General features: G+C 37.6%; 1 protein-coding gene across 1 annotated transcript in view; it reads right to left on the reverse strand.

Moving 5' to 3' along the window:
• Window positions 1-3,143: 3,143 nt before the first annotated feature.
• The window catches only part of LOC117421128 (RING finger protein 150-like), a 56,522-nt gene continuing 35,232 nt past the window's right edge, over window positions 3,144-24,433 (reverse strand). Inside the window, exons 5-7 of the mRNA XM_034035095.3 lie at window positions 18,440-18,536; window positions 17,051-17,261; window positions 3,144-9,152 (exon numbers count right to left, since the gene is read on the reverse strand). Coding sequence (XP_033890986.1) covers window positions 9,037-9,152; window positions 17,051-17,261; window positions 18,440-18,536 — 424 coding nt within the window. The 3' untranslated portion in view covers window positions 3,144-9,036. The remainder of the gene's footprint in view (window positions 9,153-17,050; window positions 17,262-18,439; window positions 18,537-24,433) is intronic.

The raw sequence follows: 24,433 nt of genomic DNA on the forward strand, positions 1-24,433 counted from the left end.
TGTAAATCTGACTAACTTTGGCCCTTACCATCAGTGAAGTTGTCAGCACACAGGTTCTAGAGCAGGGGTGGGCAATTCCGGTCCTGGAGGGCCGGTGTGCCTCCTGGCTTTTGTTCCAACTGTGTTCTAAATTACTTAATTAGACCAATAATTGGTAATAATTGGTCCAATTAAGTAATTTAGGGCAAAGTTGGAACAAAAGCCAGGAGGGACACCGGCCCTCCAGGACCGGAATTGCCCACCCCTGTTCTAGAGGCACATCATGCCACGAACAAAAGAAATTCCTGAAGACCTCCGGAAAAAAAGTTGTTGATGCCTATCAGTCTGGAAAGGGTTACAAAACCATTTCTAAGGCTCTGGGACTCCACCGAACCACAGTCCGAGCCATATTGTCCAAATGGAGAAAGTTTGGGACAGTAGTAAATCTTCCCAAAAAGCACCTGGATGATCCTCAAGAGTTCTGGAACAATGTTCTATGGACAGATGAGTCAAAAGTGGAACTTTTTGGCCGACATGGGCCCCGTTATGTCTGGCGAAAACCAAACACTGCATTCCACAGTAAGAACCTCATACCAACGGTCAAGCATGGTGGTGGTAGTGTCATTGTTTGGGGATGCTTTGCTGCATCAGGGCCTGGACGCCTTGCCATCATTGAAGGAACCATGAATTCTGCTCAGTATCAGAGAATTCTACAGGAGAATGTCAAGCCATCCGTCCGTGAGCTGAAGCTGAAGTGCAGCTGGGTCATGCAGCAAGACAATGATCCGAAACACACAAGCAAGTCTACATCAGAATGGTTGAAGAACAAGAAAATTTAAAGTTTTGGAATGGCCTAGTCAAAGTCCAGACCTAAACCCCATTGAGATGTTGTGGCAGGACCTGAAACGAGCAGTTCATGCTCGAAAACCCACACGGTCCACGGCGCTGTGCGAGACTAATCAATAACTACAGGAAGCGTTTGCTTGCAGTTATTGCTGCTAAAGGTGGCGTAACCAGTTATTGAGTCTAAGGGGGGGATTACCTTTTCACACGGGGGCATTGGGTGTTGCATAACTTTCTTTAATAAATAAATGAAATATGTATCATTGTTGTGTTATTTGTTCACTCAGGGTCCCTTTTATCTAATATTAGGTTTTGGTTGAAGATCTGATAACAGCAGGACAATGATCCCAAGCACAAGGCCAAAGCAACATTGGAGTGGCTCAAGAACAAAAAGATGAATGTCAAAGTCCTGATCTCAATCCCATTGAGAATCTGTGGCACTATTTGAAAATTGCGGTACACAAGCGTCGTCCAACCAACCTGAACAACCTGGAGCAAATCTGCCAAGAAGAATATGCCAAAATCACTCCGACACTGTGTGCAAAGCTGGTACATACTTACCCCAAAAGACTTAAAGCTGTTATTGCAGCGAAAGGTGGCTCTACCAAATATTAATGTGTGGGGGTTGAATACTTATGCAAGCAAGATATTTCAGTTTTTTATTTTTCTTATAAATATTTCCCAACATAAAACCAATGTCACCTTACAATAATTGATTTTGAGTTTCAGTGTTTTAAAATAAAATATCAAACAGAACAAAATTTCAATGTACCATTTGTAATTCAGTAATATGAGAGAATTGGTCAGGGGTCCGAATACTTTTGCAAGGCACTGTGTATATATATATATTTATATATATATATAGTGTATATATAGTGTTGCATAAAAACAGAATTTGAAAATATAGGGTTAATGTTATTTTACTGATTTTTTTGCTACACATTAGTTATGTCATATCATATTAAATGTATTAATCAATAGTCACATGCTCTGAATATTCTATTGAAAGGAAACATTTCAATTAAAACCCCACGTAACATTGTAATTATGGCATTATGTCCATCCATCAAATCTGTTCTATCCTCTAGCAGAGAAAGGTCTATTCAGAGATAACCGCCAGTCGCACTCATGTTAGTGTGTGTGGACTGTGAGTGTACACTCACCCTCCATTCTAGGAGGGGCTGCTAGCAAAGGCTGCATTCAACAACCTATTGCTACCCAAGAATAAACCAAAACCCCTTTCTATAATAAAACAGCTCATGGTCGCTAATTTTACAGGCACAGTTAGGACTTATGTTTTCTGATCAGAATGAAAACCCCTGGGCTGGGTTGCACCAACTGTGAGTAAGTTGTTACTTACCATAGTAAAAGAGTTAGTCTTTACTAAGGTTGATTTTACATGACTCATTTTTCACAGTTTGCACCAGCTATGATAGTTGTAACGCAAGACTTAGTTGTTGCTTAAAATGTACGCATACCTTTAGGGAGGTGTAAGCTGTTCATATTATCAAAATACAAGAGGACACGATAACTTTTGCTGCGTGAACTTCTGTTTGAAGATGATTTTGTTCATAGTTTTCATCGTCGGTGAATCCTGCGAGACCGCCTGCATCTTCTTGATAATTATAGGACATCCTTAAAGTTTCTTATAGGATTTAATAGGATAATAAAAATCTTATAGGAATAATTTTAAAAGTTCCTATATGATCCGATGGGATCTGTCACGTCGGTCTTGTCAGCTTGTCTGTCATAACATACACATAGTTAATATTGATTTTTAACACAGGGAAGTGTGAAGGTTTATGATATTAAGTACGAACAAATAAGTTTGCCCTCGCAGCCTCCCGATTCACAAGGCGCAGATTTAATGTTAATCTCTAAAACTAAACAAACAGTCTTAATATTCCCATTAAATGATATGTTTAGTTTCGGTCATTTAAAAGGTCCTGTATATGGGTTTCTTCAGTGGGAGTTTCGATCTGTATCACTGACCAAGCCCTCTAAAATATCCTCACTTCTAATTGGCTACCGAGCAGCGATGACATCACCGACTTAGTATGAACCGCTGTTAGTGATAAACTAACAAAGTACTGAATTGTCTTAAATACGTGTGGTGCAACTGAAATAAGAGGGCGCATAGTTATAAACTAACTAGTAACAAATATGGACTTAGTAGAGGCTTTATGTTTTAACTTAGGAATGAACTTATGCATAGCTGGTGCAACCCAGCCCTGGTTATTAAACGAACAACAATGATGTAGAGGAAAATACCAGGGTCTAATAGAAACTTCTGAATTTCAAAGACAATAAGCAGCTTCACAGTAGTATGAAAAACTTGCAATAAAATTTATTAGAACTCACAATCATTGTTTTACAGTTGCAACATCTTACTAGAACAGTATTTCAACACAGCTGCACATATTTACAGTATCTTCTATATACCAAAATAACAATATTATTCAGAGATAGTGTTTTCCACATTTTAGTATCAATATCCTCTTCCCCCTTTTTTTGACAAACCCAGAGTCTAGCATCTACTGTAAAGCAAAATACAATAATGTAGCCTTGTTTACTTCTAGTTCTAGAAGGCTCCCTTTGAAACAGTGACATTCTCTGAAGCCCATTTTACTTCTCAAGAGATATAAAGTGCATTATAGACAGCTATATACATCCAGTAAAAAAAAACAAAGCTGAAATGCAGAATCAATACTGTACATTAAAAATAATTACAAGAATAGTTTTTACTTTACAAATTCACAAGTGCATTAGTTAAGCAGAGAATGTTTAGCAGCTGGCACAGTGCTAAATTATTCAATGTGAAAGTGTACAAAAGGAAAAATCACCATGTAATAATTTTGCCACTTGGCTAGAAATGTTCACAAAACTAGAATATTTGTTTGCATGTAGATAAAACATAAGAAGCGCTATGCATTTTTTTTTACTAAAAGTGAAGCAAAGCCAGGTTAAGTGTGCAAACCACAATTGACAAACCTACTCACACTTAGAATTACATAGAACAAAATACATTGATTTAATCTGGCGCTTGGTTCAGGCTTGCACCACTGTTCGCTATTTACGTGCATACAGGACTTTAAAGTTACGTAAATGTGAACTGATTACAATAGCTAAGTGCAGTTTTATGCTTTTCATATGAATTTGGGGGAGATGCTGGAAGAAAAGCATTACACACATAATGAATTAACACAAGAATGAACAGAAGTAACACTGTTTAAAAAAACAACAACATTTAATTCATGAAAAGTAGTATTGATTAGAACTGTAAGGAGGTAAGCACATGAATGTAAAGTGGCTCATTGAGAGATCATAAGAAAAATACTCAGGATTTTGACTTTTTAAATTGGTTATGTGGAGAAGGCATACATTAACTCACCGAAATCCTGACATAACCAATCTGCAATGTCGTGATCCAGAGATCTTTTATCAGGAGATCTCAATCCCCCATGTCTTCAATTAGCCACCATATAAAAGTGTTGTACAGTGTCCATCTATACAAGGATGCTATCTGTCACAACTAGAAAACTGTTTAGGAAAATACACATAATATACAAAAGCAAGGCTATAGTGCATGGCAGATGCTGAAATATTGAAAGACAAAAATAAAGTACTAGTAGAGGTATTTGTTCCTTCTAATAACAGTAAAGTGTGAACAACAGATGAAATAAATCCCATTAATTTTACTTGTCAGGCACTTCCATTCACTATGTCGTTTTAGATGAAGCAAAGGAAATATATGGTACCATACCATGTTAATGAAAACTTTCAATTTACATGCCTTCGTTACAGGAAGTCTGTTCTGCTAGTTTCACATCCTAGCTGTCTGGTTAATGACAAGAAAAAAAAAATGTGTAGGGTAAGGACACACTCTAGGTGAAAAGAACCAGGAAGACTACCTGAACGTAACACAGTTTTATTTAGCCTAGTATGGTACCAGACATAAAATCAAAATCAGTGATTGTTATAATGTGTGTTTTGTTTCAAAACCGCACACAGAAGACCTATATAGCGAAAGGAAGCTTGAGTTTCTCTTGTTGACACCAGTCACATTTTTAACTGTAGGAAGCACGAACTTGTGAACCCAAACTATTTGAAATTATTCAGAAGTGACTGACTGAGTGAAATTTGGTCAGCAGTGCACACCTCCAGTCTAACTGCTACGGAACACTCAAGCTTCATTATCAGGTGGAGACAAGATGTTTGGTTGAATGGAATAATACAGGGATAGTATCACAATAAGATGACATACACAGGAGTGAACAGTTGGTATGACAGTTGACGTTTTTACTCATTTTAACTCTAAAATACAAATAAAACAACAAAAGATCTGGTCGCACTTGACACAGGAAATAAAATGGTACATCATAGAGGGTTAAATAATAGTGGAAACATTGGAAATCAACCGATTGCGACAAAGTATATATATTTTTTTTGTTTGAATCAGTAAGTCTCTGCTTCACTACCTGAAAACCTTCAACCCAGTGAATTATGCATTCAATGCCCAATGATAATGCTTCCGTTTGTATCCAATTATGATGTTTATTGTCAATTTAACTTTGTACAGGCCAATACAAAGTACACATGTCCATCTGAAATGTACAGGATGCATCTTCATGCCACTTCTACAGTTCAACAATCTGGCATTTTTAGCCCCCCCGTGATATAGCTGCTCCTACAGTAAATAAATATCTTAAGTAGAACATTAGCTATGGGTGACTCAATGAAGATCCCCTAATCAATAAGGCTTCTGACAAGTGGAGAGTGGACCTGTGGATTCCTTTGCAGATGCACAGGTCCTCAATCAATACAGCATCATAACTGGTTTAATACAATCAGGTTATTAGTTATCTGGAGGCTGCCAGCATACAGAACATTGAAACTTTCTGGTTCTACTCTACAGACTACTTTGTTGTGATCTGCTCCCAATTCCAGTACTAGAATTGTTTATGATGGGATGACCTGCACCTTCAATACATCAGTTTACTGTGTCCTCATGCAAGACATCCACAGGCACAGCTGCTGAGTAATAATATCTTGAACACTTTCTAAAAAAAGTCTTACAGTACAATAATAACAAATTAAAGATATTTAAAGCCAACTTAAAAAGGGATATTACACGATAAACCCTGTAAGCTTTGGTTTGTGTTTTCCACATTGCAAATACATTCTACAGGTTTGGTTGTCTTTTTCAGCTGCAATGCTTTTATTCCACATTGGGAGTGATGGGATTGGCCAGTGATTTTGCTTCAGGTGTGTATCGCAGCACAACATCGGTGCCAAAGAGGGCACGTTAAATAAAGTTTAGAGGCTCTGAAGGCTTTTTCAAGTTCAACACAGCAGGCCTGCCACCTGCTAAATCACGGAAACAACCACACGATTCTACATGTTTAAATATTTGATTGTTCTGTTCTTATTAAACCATTGGGGATGGAATATTATAGATATGTCACCATCACATTAAATCTGAGTGCTGCATTTCATTCATACTTCTAATTTCTGTGTAGAGGTTCTCTCCAGAGCCTCACTGCACTGTTTACAGCAGGCAATGTTCTTGTGAGGACTCTGTATAAAAACTTACAGTACAGTACAAATACAAACAGTTCCATTTCAATTGTCTTTTTTTTGTTTGTTTGTCTTTTTTAAATGTCACATAATCAAAGCAGCACATATCTATTTTTACACTGAAGTTGTTCCAGTCTCTCGCTGGATATCTCTTAGATCAGTGGTAAACACAATAGAGGGAGTGCTGTCTTTGAAGCAGTTGTCTGATTAGAAGTCAGAAATGTGCGTTCTTACATGATAAAGTTAAATCATAAAAGAAAGTTAACAAACATTTTGGCTCGTGCTTTTGTCAGTGTAATGAAGTACAATTTTACCTTAAAAAAAAAAAATTACTTTATGCTGTTGCTGTAACTTAAAAAAAAAAAAAAAAAAGAGTCTCAATTATGTTTTGTTTTAATTTCCTGTATACCGACTGGTTGCCCTTGGTTTGGTCATACAAAAACAACAGCTATTGCTTAATGGTACCTCAACATTAAGCTGTATGTTCGATGATAGCACACACACACACACACACACGAGTGAAATGAAATGCAGTTTTTTCATTCATTTTAAACATTCAATAATTACTGTACCAAGTTACACTTCAATTATGTACACAATCTCTCTCTAGTTTAGAAAAAATAAATGTACAAGTTACTAAAATAAATGTAATCAAAGACCTTTCTACTTTTTTTTTTTTTTTTTTAAAGCGTGATGTGCAATACAAAGAAATCCCAACAGTTTCTACCAGTCCTGATATAAAAATGTGCTCTTGAAACAAGTGCCATACTGTATTTGATATACCATTTTCCATTCTATCCCAGAAGTGCTCTCGGCCCAATACATTGTCTGCTCAAATTGAAACCAACTGGCATTCAGTGCTGGGCCCTGCTGGATTATTATGGATGAACCACTGAAGGAGAATCTCAGCTGTTGTTTTTTCTGCCTCAGTTGAAACATCATTATAAAAAAAACAAAACAACAAAAAAGTATGATCATCAATTTGGTAAATTTAAGCAATGGGTGAGCAGAACTAAATATCTAACCAGATAACGCCCGAATCCAAAATTGGGAACCTAAGCTCACTTGAATCAATTCTCATGCCAGGCCTGAAAAAGGGATCCATGTTGCCTCTAATTCCTTTTGCTCCCTGGAAGAGTGTAAAATGAGTGATACTGCAGGGCCAGACAGTTGTAAGCTAAACAATACTCCCTTTGTTAAAGTCCATTAAAATATGGAGAAGCCCAATAGGGTATAGAGCCTGTCAGTACTTATGATCCATTTGAGTTTCGATGGCCTTCTTGGAGCGCTGATGATATAAGAGTGGGCACAAGGGAGTCCAATCTAACAGTGGACTGGGATAATCCCCTAACCAGGGACCCAATTTAATTTGGCTTTAACATGTCCTGATATTGCAAGTACATTGCAGTATAGACCATAACATGACATGATTTGCAAAATTGTTAATTTAGGATTACATATCATTTTGCAGCTGGCATGTATAGCAAATGCCTTCTTCCACAACAGCTCTGAGGAAATATGTGTCTGCTTAATATTATTGAGTGTTGGCAAATGGACAGTCCTCCAAAGGCATACCTACACATCAAAGCATGGCTGTGTCAGTTGTTCCAGGCAGGCATGTAGTCCACTGTCAGTAAAGCTCAGCAAAACTGCATTATCATTGAATACAGTTCTCACTCATCTCCCCATCCTTACACAACACACAGCTGTGGGATTCAAGTGTTTTGTCCTTGAATGGAAAGTCACTCCAAAAAACAAATCTTTCCACTTGGTTCTCTCCCACATTGCCTTCAAGCAGATGTCCCAGAAATGCCTTGGATTACATCCTGAAATCTTATGCACACACATACTGTACAGTACAGTGCTTGAGAACCAAAGTTGAACATTGTGAAGATATGAAAACTACTTTACCCTGTGTTGACACAATCTTCTTTTTCCTCCAAAAGAAGGGATCAAACAGTGAAGCGAGTCCACAGAACTCTTGGAGAAGTACAACTCTTGCTGTTCCCAGGAGATAAATTACAATCTGCACTATCAATACGCTTTAAGATATCTGATATCTGAGGATTATACTGGGGTGAGGGAGGTGGGGATATTCATCAATTGACACTGGTCAGAACTTATAGAATTTCCTGTGCAACAATTTTCTCGTTTTTGACAAATGTAAAGCATAGGTAACATTATCCTGGGAAAATAAATAAATAAAACACTGTAGTTTCCCGTTTCCCCACTGGAATGTTTTGGCAGTGATTTCTGGGAAACAATTCTTCTAATTTAAGGATTAGATCCCTTAGGAAGGAAACACAGGGTGGGGAGGCTGTAAAGACATATCTCCACAACGTAACTAGTGACTTAATGTGAAGAATAACAGAACAAATAAAAATAGCATAAATAACATGTTAGCGGTTTCATATTTGCCAGCCGGTTCAAGTATTGCGATTGCAATTATGTAAAATGTATTTGTGGAAACAATATCTCAATGTTGATGAGGTTGTGTTTAGAAGGGTGTTGCTATTGCTTTCCTTGACCATTCCCAAATGGAGTGCAGCCTGTGGCGCTTTATTCATTTTTTTGTGTGTTTTTATCCTCTGGTAGAAATTGCCTGGTCTAAATCCCAGAGATTTCATTTGAGACATTTCATGACTTAACCTCGTAGTCCTGGTCAGTGGAGATCTCCACATCCGAGAGCCCCACTTCCACACCCATAATCAACGAGGTGTCTGAATCGCTGCTCACCGCCGGTTCCAGGTCACCTGGTGAAGAAAAAAAGAAAATACAAGAATGAAGAACAAACTTTGATCTTCCTACATCTGATTCAACTTTTAAGATGCATGACACATTTATAATCCAAAATCCAAAAAATAAGTGACTTACGTAACATTTTCTAGCCTGGAGATGCCACACCTTTTAATTGGTTAGTTCAGCCTAACCTCTATACTCAGTACAGGGTATCATTTCCAAATGTAACTTTTTATATTATATTATATTTTTATATCTAACAGTCCCAGTATGATCACAGCTTAGTCTCCATTTACAGCCAAAATAATAGCAATAAAAATAAATAAATAAATAAATAAATAAATAAATAAATAAATAAACCACACACACATGCCAACCCTTAAGATGTTTGTGCCACATTTGGTAACTGACCATAGATTTTTTTTTATTTTTTATATCTGAGTGCTCACATATTCATGAAGGGGGTCATGACTTATGAATGAGCTAGCTTTACAATGGCATTTGCTTTTAACTGACCCGATTTGGATTAAAATCTTGAGCATACAACATTTAGTTACTGTGACAGCATATATTGCCTTTAGGTAAAACTATACAAACAATAGACAAATGTTTCACTTAATGGTTTCACCTGTGTAATAACTCAGTATGTGTTCATGTTGTGATATACTGTAAGCATTTAAAAGGTGTAACATTCATGAGACGTACTTACTGTACTAGGGTTGTTACCGAAGATTTAAAATGTTTAAACATTAATCTTAGTCTTACCGCACTCAGCCAGTGATATCTTAACAAGTCACCCCAATGGGGCAAATCTGGACTTGAAGCTGCCAGTGGGCAGGATAACTGTGTGGTTCAGCACTTGAAAAAGTGTTTTGGTCTAAAATCCAAATTTCATGTGTGACTTGAGCAGTCAGACACTTGTGGCATGTCTCCTGAGGTGAAAACAAGTTTTTGCCTGACCCCTTCACATATGGTTATTGTAAAGGGCTTCAGCTGTTCACTGAATGCATTGCATCACATAAACGATGCACCCTAATACAGAATTTGCCTTTGAATTACATTATTATTGCTTTTCCTAGAAGAGAGCAGCAGACATCAGGAATATATTTTTAAAAGAAAACACGAGGATTGTTTTAAGCAGACAGGAAGATGTTCTGTGTGCTCTTGTTTTGATAATGCTAAATATAAAGTAAGAGAAGCCTTTGGGCAACCTTATACACAGAACATCAATGAACTCCTCTTCCAATGTCTACTACAATCACAATGAAAGTGGTATTACTCTAGCGAAGATCCCTCACAAGGCTAAATGTCAATTGATTAAAAGACCCAGATTAAAGATTATGCAACATCATGCTTTGTATTCTGAATAAATGGTGCCTGTTACAAGAGGCCAAGGGTGTTTTCTTTAATGAACACAAAGTACTACATACTAATGTGAAAGAAAACTGGTAGGACAGAAGAAACAAAGCACAGAATTTGCTGTTGCCTCTGGAGCAATATGTTATAATTTTGAATATGAAAATGAATTCTACGTAAAACCTAGCCTGGGGCTACAGCAACAACTGGTGCTTTGACAAGAGTGTATCCAACATTTAGTAAAGATTGTCATTTAGTAATTCGTGTTTACTTCAAAACAATGTCATGTAACATGCCATTGAGCTTACAGGAATTCTAATAATGCAGTATCCCATTGCAATGACCCCATGCAGTGATGTAATACAGACAGTTACATCCAAAAGCTAGTGCTTTTAAAAAAAGAAATATTTAATAGGAGGCTTGGTGGTCCTGTGGTTAAAAAAAAAAAGGGCTTGATACCAGGAGGCCCCCGACTCAAATCCCAGCTCAGCCACTGACTCACTGCGTGTGACCCTGAGCAAGTCACTTAACCTCCTTGTGCTCAGTCCTTCGGATGAGACGTAAAACCGAGGACTATTGTAAGTGACTGCAGCAGCAGTTGATGCGTTGTTCACCCCCTAGTCTGCAAGTCGCTTTGGATAAAAGCATCTGCTAAATGACGAATTAATCAAAAAAGCAGGACATTTATTAAATAATTTGTAAAAATTATTAGAATGTATGAAAGCACTAAAATTTACATCAGGATAAAGTAAACACAGAAAAACACATTATCATCATTAATAATAATACTGCCTCAGTGTATTTTAAATTAGTGATGAAAAATGAAATAATTTATCTTTAACATCTGAATGATTTCATCTGGCCAATTCCTTCCTCTGTGTAGTGTCTCCCTGCTGTGTTAAGCGTTCCTCTAATCAAAATATTGGCGGTGGTTTCCATGGATTGATTGGATTCAGAACTTCTGTACATCATACAGGTTTTCAGCTAACAAGGGCCTGACAGACCAATCTAAACCTCCCTTTGCTTTACAATGCCCAGACCTCATGCTGCGATTTAATACTGGTATTCAAATATCCAAAAGAACAAAGATCAAAGGTCTGACCCAGACATTCTGCATTGGTAGTAAATTAATATTTGGGGTAGCACTGCACTTGTGGCATGAACTGTTCATTAACATCTTTTCAGGCATACCGAGGCATTTAGAGAGCAAGGGGTCAAAATGGGGAACAATGTCCTCACCCTAGTCGTGGATGAACAAAGACTTGGAATGGAAGTCCAGGACTGGATTGCCAAGCTCTGCTTTGTCTAGCCTTCATGATTCATCGAATGCGAAAAAAAAAAATGAGTTAAAAAAATGATGTCACTTATGTAAATGCCAGTTACGTAAATAAATATATTACATATTTAATTCATTACATAAAAAGATTTAAAGCTAGGTGTCAGAATTGTGAAAGTAGCATGACTGCGTAGCTGTGACAACTGTTCCAGGCTTCAGAGTTTTGGTTTAAGAGACAACTGATGCAGCACGTATAACTCCTTCATCCTGTGGTAAGACAGAGATTTAACCTGTCTGCAGCTCTTAACAGGAGCCAATATAGTTAAGTATGCAAACACTGTGTCTGCTTGCTATTCGTTACTTATTTCACCCTGTACTTGTCAGTGCCTAAATAATGAAAGCAACGCTTGAAATAAACAGAATACTTTACTTTCTTTCGTCTGTAATTTTGCTTTAGAACTAGAAATTAAGATAAAGTGTTTCGGCTAATGTCTTCATCCGTGTCATGCAATATTTTACAGGATATCATTTTCAAGGGCTTATCCGATTTTACAGTTTCCATTGCATTAACTCTCGTATTTAATTAACTCACTTTGTTCAAGTTGTATGTTTTATCACTGCCCTGTTCTTCAACTGAATTTAGACTCTGCAGACTGCTCTGGTTAGCTGAAGCCACAAGGTGTCAGTGTTTGTACTTCTTGCTGTATATGGCTCTGCAATCAGAGCTTCCTTTGGCAAAAGCCGGATTGACTCAACTTGATCCTTTATTATTGATATTAAACATTCCCATGCGCACATGCACACGCATATGCACACACTCATTCAGAGGCCAAAGCGCATCTACACAGTGCTTAATTTAGACCCAATCCAGAAAGTGAAGAGCTGTAGTGTGGGTCTGGACAATTGGACTTGCATCAGAAAACTGCTAAAAGCACAAATTGGGTATACCATAGAAAATATTCATAATGGAAATTATTCATTTACATAAGGTATTTAACAGCATTAGGTCACCATTATTTCTCTTCACTGTGGCCTTTTCCAAGTTTTTTTTTTGTAATAGCTGCTAAGATTTTTAACTATATACAGTGCCGTGAAAAAGTATTTGCCCCCTGTCTGATTTTCTGCATATTTTTGACACTGAATGTTATCAGATCTTCAACCAAAACCTAATATTAGATAAAAGGGACCCTGAGTGAACAAATAACACAAAAATTTGATACATATTTCATTTATTTATTAAAGAAAAGTTATGTAACACCCAATGCCCCTGTGTGAAAAAGTAATCGTCCCCTTAGACTCAATAACTGGTTACGCTTTCTGTAGTTATTGATTAGTCTCTCACAGCGCCGTGGAGGAATTTTGGCCCACTCCTCCATGCAGAACTGCTTCAACTCAGTGACATTTGTGGGTTTTCGATTATGAACTGCTCGTTTCAGGTCCTGCCAAAACATCTCAATGGGGTTTAGGTCTGAACTTTGACTAGGCCATTCCAAAACTTTACATTTCTTGTTCTTGCTTGTGTGTTTCAGATCATTGTCTTGCTGCATGACCCAGCTGCGCTTCAGCTTCAGCTCATGGACGGATGGCTTGACATTCTCCTGTAGAATTCTCTGATTCCAGGTCCTGATGCAGCAAAGCATCCCCAAACCATGACCCTACCACCACCATGCTTGACCGTTGGTATGAGGTTCTTACTGTGGAATGTAGTGTTTGGTTTTCGCCAGACATAACAGGGCCCATGTCGGCCAAAAAGTTCCACTTTTGATTCATCTGTCCATAGAACATTGTTCCAGAACTCTTGAGGATCATCCAGGTGCTTTTTGGCAAACTTGAGACGAGCATTCATGTTCTTCTTAGTGAGCAATGGTTTCCGCCTTGCTACTCTGCCATGAATCCCATTTTTGCCCAGTGACTTTCTGATGGTGGAGTCATGAACACTGACCTTAGCCGAGGCGAGAGAGGCCTGCAGATCCCTGGATGTTGTCCTAGGGTTCTTTGTGACTTCCTGGACGATTTTATGCCTTGCTCTTGGAGAGATTTTGGCAGGACGGCCACTCCTGGGAAGATTCACTACTATCCCAGACTTTCTCCATTTGGACAATATGGCTCTGACTGTGGTTCGGTGGAGCCCCAGAGCCTTAAAAATGGCTTTGTAACCCTTTCCAGACAAATAGGCATCAACAACCTTTTTCTGGAGGTCTTCAGGAATTTCTTTTGTTCGTGGCATGATGTGCCTCTAGAACCTGTGTGCTGACAACTTCACTCTGATGGTAAGGGCCAAAGTTAGTCAGATTTATATTGGGCAGGGCTGGCCCAAATCAGGCCTGGTTGTTAACCAAAGTACTCAAACAACTGACCCTAATTATCCCTTTAATTGGGTTAACTAGGTGGGGGGGGGGGGGGGGCAATAACTTTTTCACACCTGAAGATTGCATGTTTGATTACCTTGCACACCAAACAAATGAAAGAAGCACCAAACTTTGGTATCATTTTCTCTCTCAGACTCCCTCTATATACTACTACAACCCATAAAAAAATCTGACCAAATACAATGTGAAAAATGTGCAAAAATGCATAAAATCAGACAGGGGGCAGATACTTTTTCATGGCACTGTATTTTTATATATATATATATATATATATATATATATATATATATATATATATATATATATATATTTAGCTCAAAGAGCCAGCTGCCCAACGTTTCGATATGTTGTACATATCTTTCTCAAGGGAGCCTGTGTTTGAATCCAAACATTGGAGGTATTTATAGGTTTTTGACGGCATGACAACTACTTGTTATTGTTTACATTCAAATTCATGATTTATATATATATATATATTATAGCTAACAAGTTAAGTCAATACACTTCAGTAAGTAGTCAAGGGGATAAGCAGTTGTTTTTTTTGTGCTTTTTTTGAAAATTAACAAAGTTTTGCTTCACTGGGAATTTCCATTACACAATATATTAATAACAGATTTCTTATGAACAGATGTCAGTACTAGTCCTCATGCACTGTAGATGTATTGATTCTCAAGAGTGGTAGGGTTACACAACTACATCTTTGTAATCTGCAGCTTACTAAATGTTCAGTGATGAAATCTTATTTTAGATTTCATGCATAAACATAAAACAAACATCTGTTTCAGTGCAGGGAGAATGCATTCTTTTTGGAGCAAACAACTGTACTAACTGTAGTGCGCTTTGTACAGTTTTTCTTTTAATATACTAGTAGAAATGATTTTCTCTTATACAGTCCTACCTCTTTAATTTGCTCTCTGACCAACACATCAAAAAAGTTTTTAAAAAGTGAATTAGTGAAGAATCCTAATACAGTAAAGCATAGAACATGACAATTTGACATGGCATAACTGTGAATTAACTGAATTTGTAAATGATCAATTTCTGAATTAACTAGGGAACACTGTATTACAAAACACTAATACACTGCTACTCATACTACAACTGCTACTACTGCTAATAATAACATTAATTGTCTGTCAAACAGCTTCCAATCTCATGAGATGTCTGTCTCATAGTTTGTTTGTAATGAGACAAAATCTTACGTGGTGTGTAAAGCACACTGAACTTACAAATCCCATAACTGAGAAAAAGAAGAAAAGGCAACTTTGCTAACTGGCATTATTGCTTTTTGAAAACAGTTTATTGAACCTCATGTACCTAACAAAATGATCTCACTTTGTTACTCTTAAACAGAGCCAGTGAATGAACTCTACCATTTCCAGTATATACAGAAAGCAAGTACTGTCAATCTACTCAGTCAGCAAAGCCAGCATACCCTTTAAATGTATGAAGGTAGAATTCCCCATTGTGGGTTTCTTATCGCTGTGTTGTGTGCTTTCCTGTCTTTTGCAGTTATTGGAAACATTTCAGGCAAACAGACTAGTCCTAATATTAAATATTAGGTGGTTGCTACAAAAGACTAGAATAATGGGTTTAAGCCTTGCCAGGAGAATTTTACAACTGTATTACAGAACAAACGGAATACGCAGACATAGTTGTGAAATTCTGCCATTTGATATCACGGCAACTTATATCGCATTTGATATCAACTCTTCTTATATGGACTTGCAGCATTTCATGGGAGGTGAATTTAATTTAAAAGGAGGAATAACCATGGCAGGACTTACCTCTTTAGCATTTCAACATTCACACAAATCTCTAATAAAATGCGTTTTTAAAACCTTGGTTTTTACAACTTTGAAGCAGCTTGTTAAATTAGGTTAACTGAGATAGCCTCTCATTGCATAGGCCATAGCTCTTTAGCAACGAAGCTACATACACATTTATCATCAAAATGACTGTGCCATGGTTTTGTTGATGTGGTCTTAAAAGAAACCACCTGAAAATAGTATGGCACATCTCAATGGCATGTCCTGCAGTGTGTTAATGAATAAATAAAAGCAAGCATAACAGAACTGAGAAGTAAAAAGCCCTGCACTACAATATTGTAAGAGTGTGGTACTTTTCTTATACAGCTTACAGAAGGAATGCATTGCCTAAACAAGCCAGGTTCATATGGAAAGCCAAGCAGAGAGAAGGCTGTTAAAAAGACTGCATTCAATGCTCTGTGCAGCACGGATATTTTAAATTTTGTCCAACGGCAAGTCATTAATTACATGGTTACAGACTGGAATTCTAACTCCACCACTAAGAAAAAGAACTGTGCCAGTATAAGCAAATACTGACATTTACCAGCCTGGTGTCAAAATACTCAGCTTTCATTCGCACATATGCATCTGTTTTAATTCTCCCCACAGCTCAAACCCCCTTCCTGAATCAAATGAACAGGCTTCAATTCAAAACAGCAACTTAAATGATTCAGAACTGAAGTAGATGGAACATCTATTAAGTGAAGTAATGAATCTTCAAGTAATAATTAACACTTGTGGGCTTGTTGCACCACAAGTCTCTTAATAGTTCTTATTCCCATTGATATAACCAGCATACACCCTACATGTGCTGAGACATACAACACCAGTTGCTCAGACCGTGGAATCAATCCCACGGTACAAACAGAGTGATCTGAATAGGTATAAGAGGCTAGATTTAAACTCTCACCCCCTGGATTTTAATAGAACAGAGATGGATACCACCAGCAGTAAAAGCCAACCAAGGATCATTATGCAAAACATCACTGTGTTTTGACCCCATACACGGTTAACTGTTAGAGGGATCAGTGCTCTGTGAAGCTGCATTAGCTATGGCATTCTAGCTACCTATTAATATATCATGCAGACCAGAGAGCACTTACTGCTTGTGTTAATGATGATCTCTCCAGCCTGAGGGTTGGGTTCGCTTTCCTGGAAGACCTGTGGGAGCCCCACAGCACGGATTGCTGGATCCAGGACCACCGAGCTCTCGTTGACTGTTAACTCACTGGCCCCAGTTATCTGATTCGCTGAAGGTCCCCCTATTGATCCCTCGTAATCTGGTGGGATATCATCAGTGCAGTCTGCATTTGGCTACACAGAGGAAAGGCAAAAAAAAAAATAATAATAATGCTATGACTTTGTTATATGTCCATGCAAATTTATCAGACAATAGCTCAAGAAAATGTGCTGTGGGTCAATTTAGCGCAAACAATGTGTCCTATAATTAAATGCACACAGAGGTCTATTGTGCTACCTGTCAAATCACATGCACTTACTTCATAATGTCAGTTTCATCACAATCATTTCTGTACGGGGGACTGTGCTTTAAAGCCGGGAGGGGGTTATACAGCAATGTCCCAGTGCAAAGCATACTAATAATACTGGACACAACTTCTCATTCATAATTTCATGGATGTCAAATTTCAATAACTTCTAAGTAAATAACCTTACAGTAAGTAAACACAAACACAACAATGCAAGAGTTGCGTCATTAAAGGCCCTAGTGTTTCAAGCAACCAGGCTCAACAGAAGGGTGTTATCATGAGAGAGCATCCCTACCTAAAAGCTGTAAGAGTACCAACAGCAACAGGGAATCAGAAGGAGATCGGTTGCCCAAGTTTTAGTTTTCTAGCAAGGACTTATTTTTATAAAACAAATAAATAAATACATAAACCAAATCACATTGAAAGAAAAAAAATGGGCAGTCCTCCCAGAGAATTAATTTTCTTTATTGAATATTTAATTTCTTGGCTGTCAGTCCCAGTTTGTTTGGCTGCAAAGGCTGCAGGTCTCCCAAACAATATTAAAGACATGGAAAAAAAAAAGCGCAAGAAGGTCCCTAAAATGTAGTAAATCATGATTTGAATATTATTTATTACTTCATATTTTATATACTATATTTTTGAGAATTCTACACAAAGTATTACTTTGTTTCACTGATGGAACTGACATGTACCCGCATGGACCTCTTAGAACTACATTTGCCATCATCCTCGTGCTCATATATGTAACCGAGATGGATTTATCAGTGAGTAGGCAGATGATGGGAAATGTAGTTCTGAGAGATCCATGCAGGTACATGGGAAGTCATCTTGAGGCAGGGAATGCAATGTAAAAGTTAAAAAAAAAGTGGTCAAAATGTAAAAAAAAACCAAAAAAAACATTTTAAACAATACACGCACCTTACGTAAACAGTTACAACAACACATGGGAACATGTAACACAATAAAATAAAAAGGTCCTTATGTACTCTAAGTGTGTTTACTTACTGGAATTCCTAATGCTTTGAGAATGTTCATCTTGCACATTGGGCATGTGCGATGATCCTGAAGCCATGGATCTACACAGTTCTTATGGAAGAGATGCCTGTCAATGAATAAACTAGTCAGTTTACCGTCCAACCACTTCCAAAGATATGACCTTCATTCATATAATAAGCAAATATCAAATTTTGGCACACCTCACTGTATATGTGTGAAAACTTCCAACATTTTTTTTCTTAGTCAGTTTTGTTAGGAAGAATAACCAAATTGGCTGAACCTTAGTAATTGCATGAATTCTCTAACAGCTGATCTACAAAATGACATTTGCTGTAATTGTATACGGTATCTGTGCAAATTGAATTTTAGTGCCGAATGCAATTTTCCATCCTAGATTCATGTGTTTTTATCAGTGCCAATGAGAAAAAGTGGGAAACTGACATGAACCGAAGTGAACCGAGTAAATATTGTTTTATAAGCTCATTTTTTCAAGCATAGCACACATGCTGTAGTCAAATATTGGCACTGCTCACTAGTTAAACAAATTCAGCTCGAATCATACAACGGAAACTTCATGCAACATGGCAACGACATGATTCATATTCAGTGGCCCAAAATAATTTAATTATCAGTAAATGAGTGCACTCACCTTATGTACAATACAGTATATATACATGCACGTATATAAATTAAAATTAGAAATGAAAATGTTTAGTGTTGGCGTATATTTTTCATGTTTCATACCATAACACTTCTCTTAAAATGTCTTGTACACTAGGTATTCAGTAGATATTTTAACTAAGCAATAGGGTTAGTCAGTGCTTTGACATAATATACCCTGCTCCAATGCATGGTGATGGCGCCATAAGATTTGTTTCATACCGATTTGGTAGTGAATTTTAACACAACTTTTGTTTAAGTAATGTGCATTATACAAAGCAAAAGATTGAATTGTGCATGTGACATTTAATGTGTGATTTATAGTATTCACACATTGTCAAACAGAGGGAAAAAAAAGGAAAAAAAAAAACACATGACAGTGCGTGATGGCCACCTGATAAACCTTCAAAGGTTTAGAACTACCTTCAAATTCCTGGCTAGCAAACGAACCTTCAAACACAGCTTTAGACTTGATAAACTGAAAATGTTATCATTCTAATTGGGATGTAACAAATACATACATTGTTACTCTATTTAAGTGACTTCTGTGATATTTTATTCAATCTGATGAAAACCTAGCAGTCGAAGGCGGCATGGCTTTTTCTTTTTTTTTTTTTCTCTGAAGTTGAAATAATTAAATACATTTCTGGACTTTGTCTCAGAGAGTGCTGTCAACCTTTATTTTTGTTAATGTATCAGTTTTTTGACTACACACCTCACCAATTTTTGATGAGCACTACTTTAAAAAAAAGGTATTTTAACTGCACTTAAAATCTGCACGTCCCAGCTTTTGTGCACATTTGTCAGCTTTGTATCTTACAGTGATCTCAGATACAGGCACATTCTAATCACTGTCTTTTTTAAACCACAAAACCAAAGTGTCCTCAACATCAGGGTACCGAGCAAAATCAGAAATGCTCATGACTTGCATCCACAGCTTACATTGGCCTGTGTTACTGTATCCTGATTTTTCAGAATGGTTGACAAAGTGTTTGCAGGAATGCTGAAATCTGCAGTAACATCTTTCTTTTTCTGTACGGTGGTGTTTTCAACACTTCCGCTTTTGTCTGCAAGGATAATGCATGTCTTTTGTGTTGGTCACTTACATACTTCAATACTTCACGGAAATTGCATTGATACGCAAGCATTATGGCAACTCAAATTGTGTCTATAGCATGATTCGCACGGGACTAAAAAGCAGGTGTCCTCAGAGTTGGTCAAAAGTAATTTGCACAAACAGGAAATCTGCGGTGAGTGAATTACAGGGAGTATTATAGGGAGTAATTTACAACAAGCAACTGCTAAATTTGGCCTGGACCATGTAGCAGATGTACAGTATCAGGGCGTTTGTTAAAACGAATGTGAATGAGAATTGACTATAAAATAAAATAAAAAAAAAAACAAACAATGTATACAGGTTCCATTTATTTACAGGATAATTTACAGTAAGTGGTGTTAAGTTTTATTCATTTTAATGTCCTAATATGTCAGCTAAACATTGGATCTGGTGGTGGTTTCTCTTTGTATTGTACTGTGACAAGATGACTGGGCGGTGACATCAGGGCAGAAGCAGGAAGGTAAACACACGCCAGGCAAATACTGCAGTTAAAGGCGGCGTCGTTTTTATTCAGCAAAAATAAATAAAATGTTTAAACAAAAACACTGTGTGCTTGCAGAGCAAAATAAATATTTTAAATAAAACAGATCACGAACACAAAATAAATAAAACACAGGTCAGGCCTCTCTCCTGCTGCTGCTCCTGGAAGCTCTTCCTCCTTCCTCCCATCCTCTTTCCTCCCTTTCTCCTTCCTCACTCTCCTTTTCTCCACACGCAAGAAAAAACAAAACTAGAAAAATAGCAAAAACGAAAAAAAAACCCAGAAACTGCAGTATCCTCTTCTGCCTGCGTCCAGGAGGCGCTGGTGATCCCACCCTGGACACCACGTGTGACAGGGTGGCTGAGACGGTGACGTCAGACAGAAGCAGGAAGGTAAACACACACCAAGCAAGTACTGCAGTTAAAGGCCGCGCCGTTTTTATTCAGCAAAAAATAAATAAATTGTTTAAACAAAAACACTGTGTGCTCGCAGAGCAAAATAAATATTTTAAAAAACACAAATCACGAACACAAAATAAATAAAAACACAGGTCAGGCTGGGCAGAATGCCTTCACTGTTCCTGTGTTTTTTTAAGTTTCGTTTTTCTCTTTCTCTCTCTCCTCGCTCCCTACGCTCCTCTCGAACACCCACCCCGAACATGGAGAGCTGCAGGCTTTTTATATCGTGGCCGAGGGGTTTAACTGGTTAGTAATTATTCTATTACCCCTCGGCCACAATCTGCACGAGTTTATTAAATTACTCTGTGGATGGGATTTCCCATCCACGCTACTAAAATAATAACAAACAAACATTCGGCTTGCCGTCACTAACACAATAAATAAATCATAAATAAATACAAAATAACACAGGGGCGGAGGGGGAGACCCCATTCTAAAAATAAATAAATACATTTAAAGCAGCAGGGCTTACTGCCGCCCTGCTACATGTACCTATTGGTCTAATAAAACAATGTCACATGATACATGTCAGTGATCGTATTAGTTTTACAGAGACAGAAGCCTTTCTGTGCATCTCAGAGCTTTTGTGAAGCAATACAAGCTGTTCCGTGCAGTGGTATGTAAGGGAAATGTCATATCAAAATGTCCGTAAAGTAAAAAGTACGGCTGTAGGAACATAACAGGTTAGGCCCACAGGCTTGACCAAGTTTGACTCCCTAGAATTACCAGATGTTGAACCTAATTCAATATAGTTATTGTGAGCAATGATATTGTAAGTTTGGAAAACTCCAAGAGCAACCACAAGGCTGTCTGTTTTAGAGTGAGTTTGTACAGTCAGGCTGTGTGGTCCAGTGGTTAAAGAAAAGAGCTTGTAACCAGGAGGTCCCCGGTTCAAATCCCACCTCTATCACTGACTCATTGTGTGACCTTGAGTAAGTCACTTAACCTCCTTGTGCTCCGTCTTTCGGGTAAGACGTAGTTGTAAGTGACTCTGCAGCTGATGCATAGTCATAGATAAAAGGCGTCTGCTAAATAAGCAAATAATAATAATAATAATAATAATAATAATAATAATAAAGTCAGAGAAAAAGGAGCATGCTATCAACATCTATCATGCAAAGTCAGAAAAAGGCCAAAGCTCACCTACACAGTTTGAACCAACAGCTCCAAACATGAACGAATAAGTTAGAGAAAAGGGAGCTTGTTTTTTATAACTGGACTGCAACACTGCTAAGCTCTGAATAACATCTAGAAAGCACCCAATAATAAATAAAATTGAAGACTCAAAGACTGTTTAAAAGGACATTAAAATACAAATAAATTCACTACCTAGGACTGTCATTAAAGAAGAGGAAAAATGATTTAAAAGACTCAATTAATGGACTGAATTGACCTACCAGGAATGGTCAATTTACAAACAAAGACTGAAAGGGGACACCGCTCTACAAGACGTCATGCATGCTCAACACTGCGTCAACTCTGCGAAACAAACTGAGCATTCCCAATTAAACTAAATAGAAACTATACTTGGGGAATTAAATAAATGTGTATTTGCAGAACAGTTGATAGTGTAATGTAAAAAGGGTGTGTGTTACTTTATTTTCTTGCAAAAAGAAAGGCTAGTTTTAATATTCTATTAAAGTGAATTACAGCTAACAGTTAGAATTGCAAAGCGATCTATGAACTTGAATAAGGGGGGCTAAATCTTGTTTTCCTTAAAGAACAGATGAATGGGTGTGAAAATGTTTTTGTGCCGTGATACTAATTAAAGGAGATAGATAGATAGATAGATAGATAGATAGATAGATAGATAGATAGATAGATAGATAGAGACAGACAGACAGACAGGCACACAGTGCCTATAGTAAGTATTCACCACCCTTAGACGTTTTCAGTTTGTTGTGTTAAAACCTAAAATCTTGATGCATTTAAATGAGATTTTTTTTCCTTTGATTTACACAACCTACTCAACACTTTGAAAAGGCAAGAGAATTTTTATTGTGAAACAACAGTTAATGAAAAATAAAAAAAATACTTAGATGTCTTGGTTAGATAAGTATTTACCCCCCTGAGTCAATACTTGGTAGAACCACCTTTGGCAGCAATTACAGCTGTGAGTCTTTTGGGGTAAGTCTCTACCAGGTTTGCACATCTGGATCGTGCAATATTTCGCCCATTCTTCTTGGCAAAATTGTTCAAGTTCCGTCAAGTTGGATGGGGATCGTTGGTGTTCAGCAATCTTCAAGTTTTGCCACAGATTCTTAATAGGATTCAAGTCCGGGCTTTGACTTGGCCACTCTAGGACATTCGATTTCTTGTTTTTAAGCCACTCCAATGTCGCTTTGGCTGTGTGCTTGGGGTCATTGTCCTGCTGAATGGTGAATCTCCGTCCCAGTCTTAGGTCTTTTGCAGACTGAAGCAGGTTTTCCACAAGGATTTGCCTGTATTTAGCTCCATCCATTTTGCCCTCTACCCTGACAAGCTTCCCAGTCCCTGCCGATGAAAAGCATCCCCATAGCATGATGCTGCCACCACCATGCTTCACAGTAGGGATGGTGTTACCTGGGTGATGTGCTGTGTTGGGTTTGCGCCAGACATAACACTTTGCATTTAGGGCAGATAGTTCAATTTGTGTTTCATCTGACCACAGAATCTTTTGATACATCTTTTCAGAGTCTCTCACATGTCTTTTTGCAAATTCCAAGTGGGATTTTACATTGGCTTTTTTCAGAAATGGCTTCCTTCTTGCCACTCTTCCATACAGGCCAGATTTGTGGAGTACCTGAGCTACTTTTGACACATGGACAGTTTCTCCCATCTCAGCCATGGAACGCTGTAGGTCTTTCAGAGTTGTCATTGGTCTTGTGTCCAGTGAATTCCCACACCCTCCCACATCCCATTAATTAGAATTCACTGAATTTATATTCATTTATTTGCTTACTCAAACAATTATCCTGCTTGCATATTCATATTATTATATTTACTGATTTAAGAATATAATCAGTTCTTATGGATTATATTCCGATTATAGACAATGAATGTATAGCTTTCACTTGTAATTAACATTTACACTGAGATTTTGCTGAACCAGTACTGCTTACTGAGATTAATGTGCTGATTTATAATATTTTGATATTAACCTTCTTTCCTACTTTTGTACTGCATTTTAGTCACAAACTTTTCATAAAAGTTCGAAGACAGAAAAACATTGCGTGCTTTATTGTGCAATTGTTTCCTTGCAATCTTGAGCTTGTTTGGGAAAAATTTGTAACCAAGAGTGCTAACTG

This window comes from Acipenser ruthenus, chromosome 1 (genome assembly GCF_902713425.1).
Source record: "Acipenser ruthenus chromosome 1, fAciRut3.2 maternal haplotype, whole genome shotgun sequence".
In the NCBI taxonomy this organism is placed as follows: domain Eukaryota; kingdom Metazoa; phylum Chordata; class Actinopteri; order Acipenseriformes; family Acipenseridae; genus Acipenser; species Acipenser ruthenus.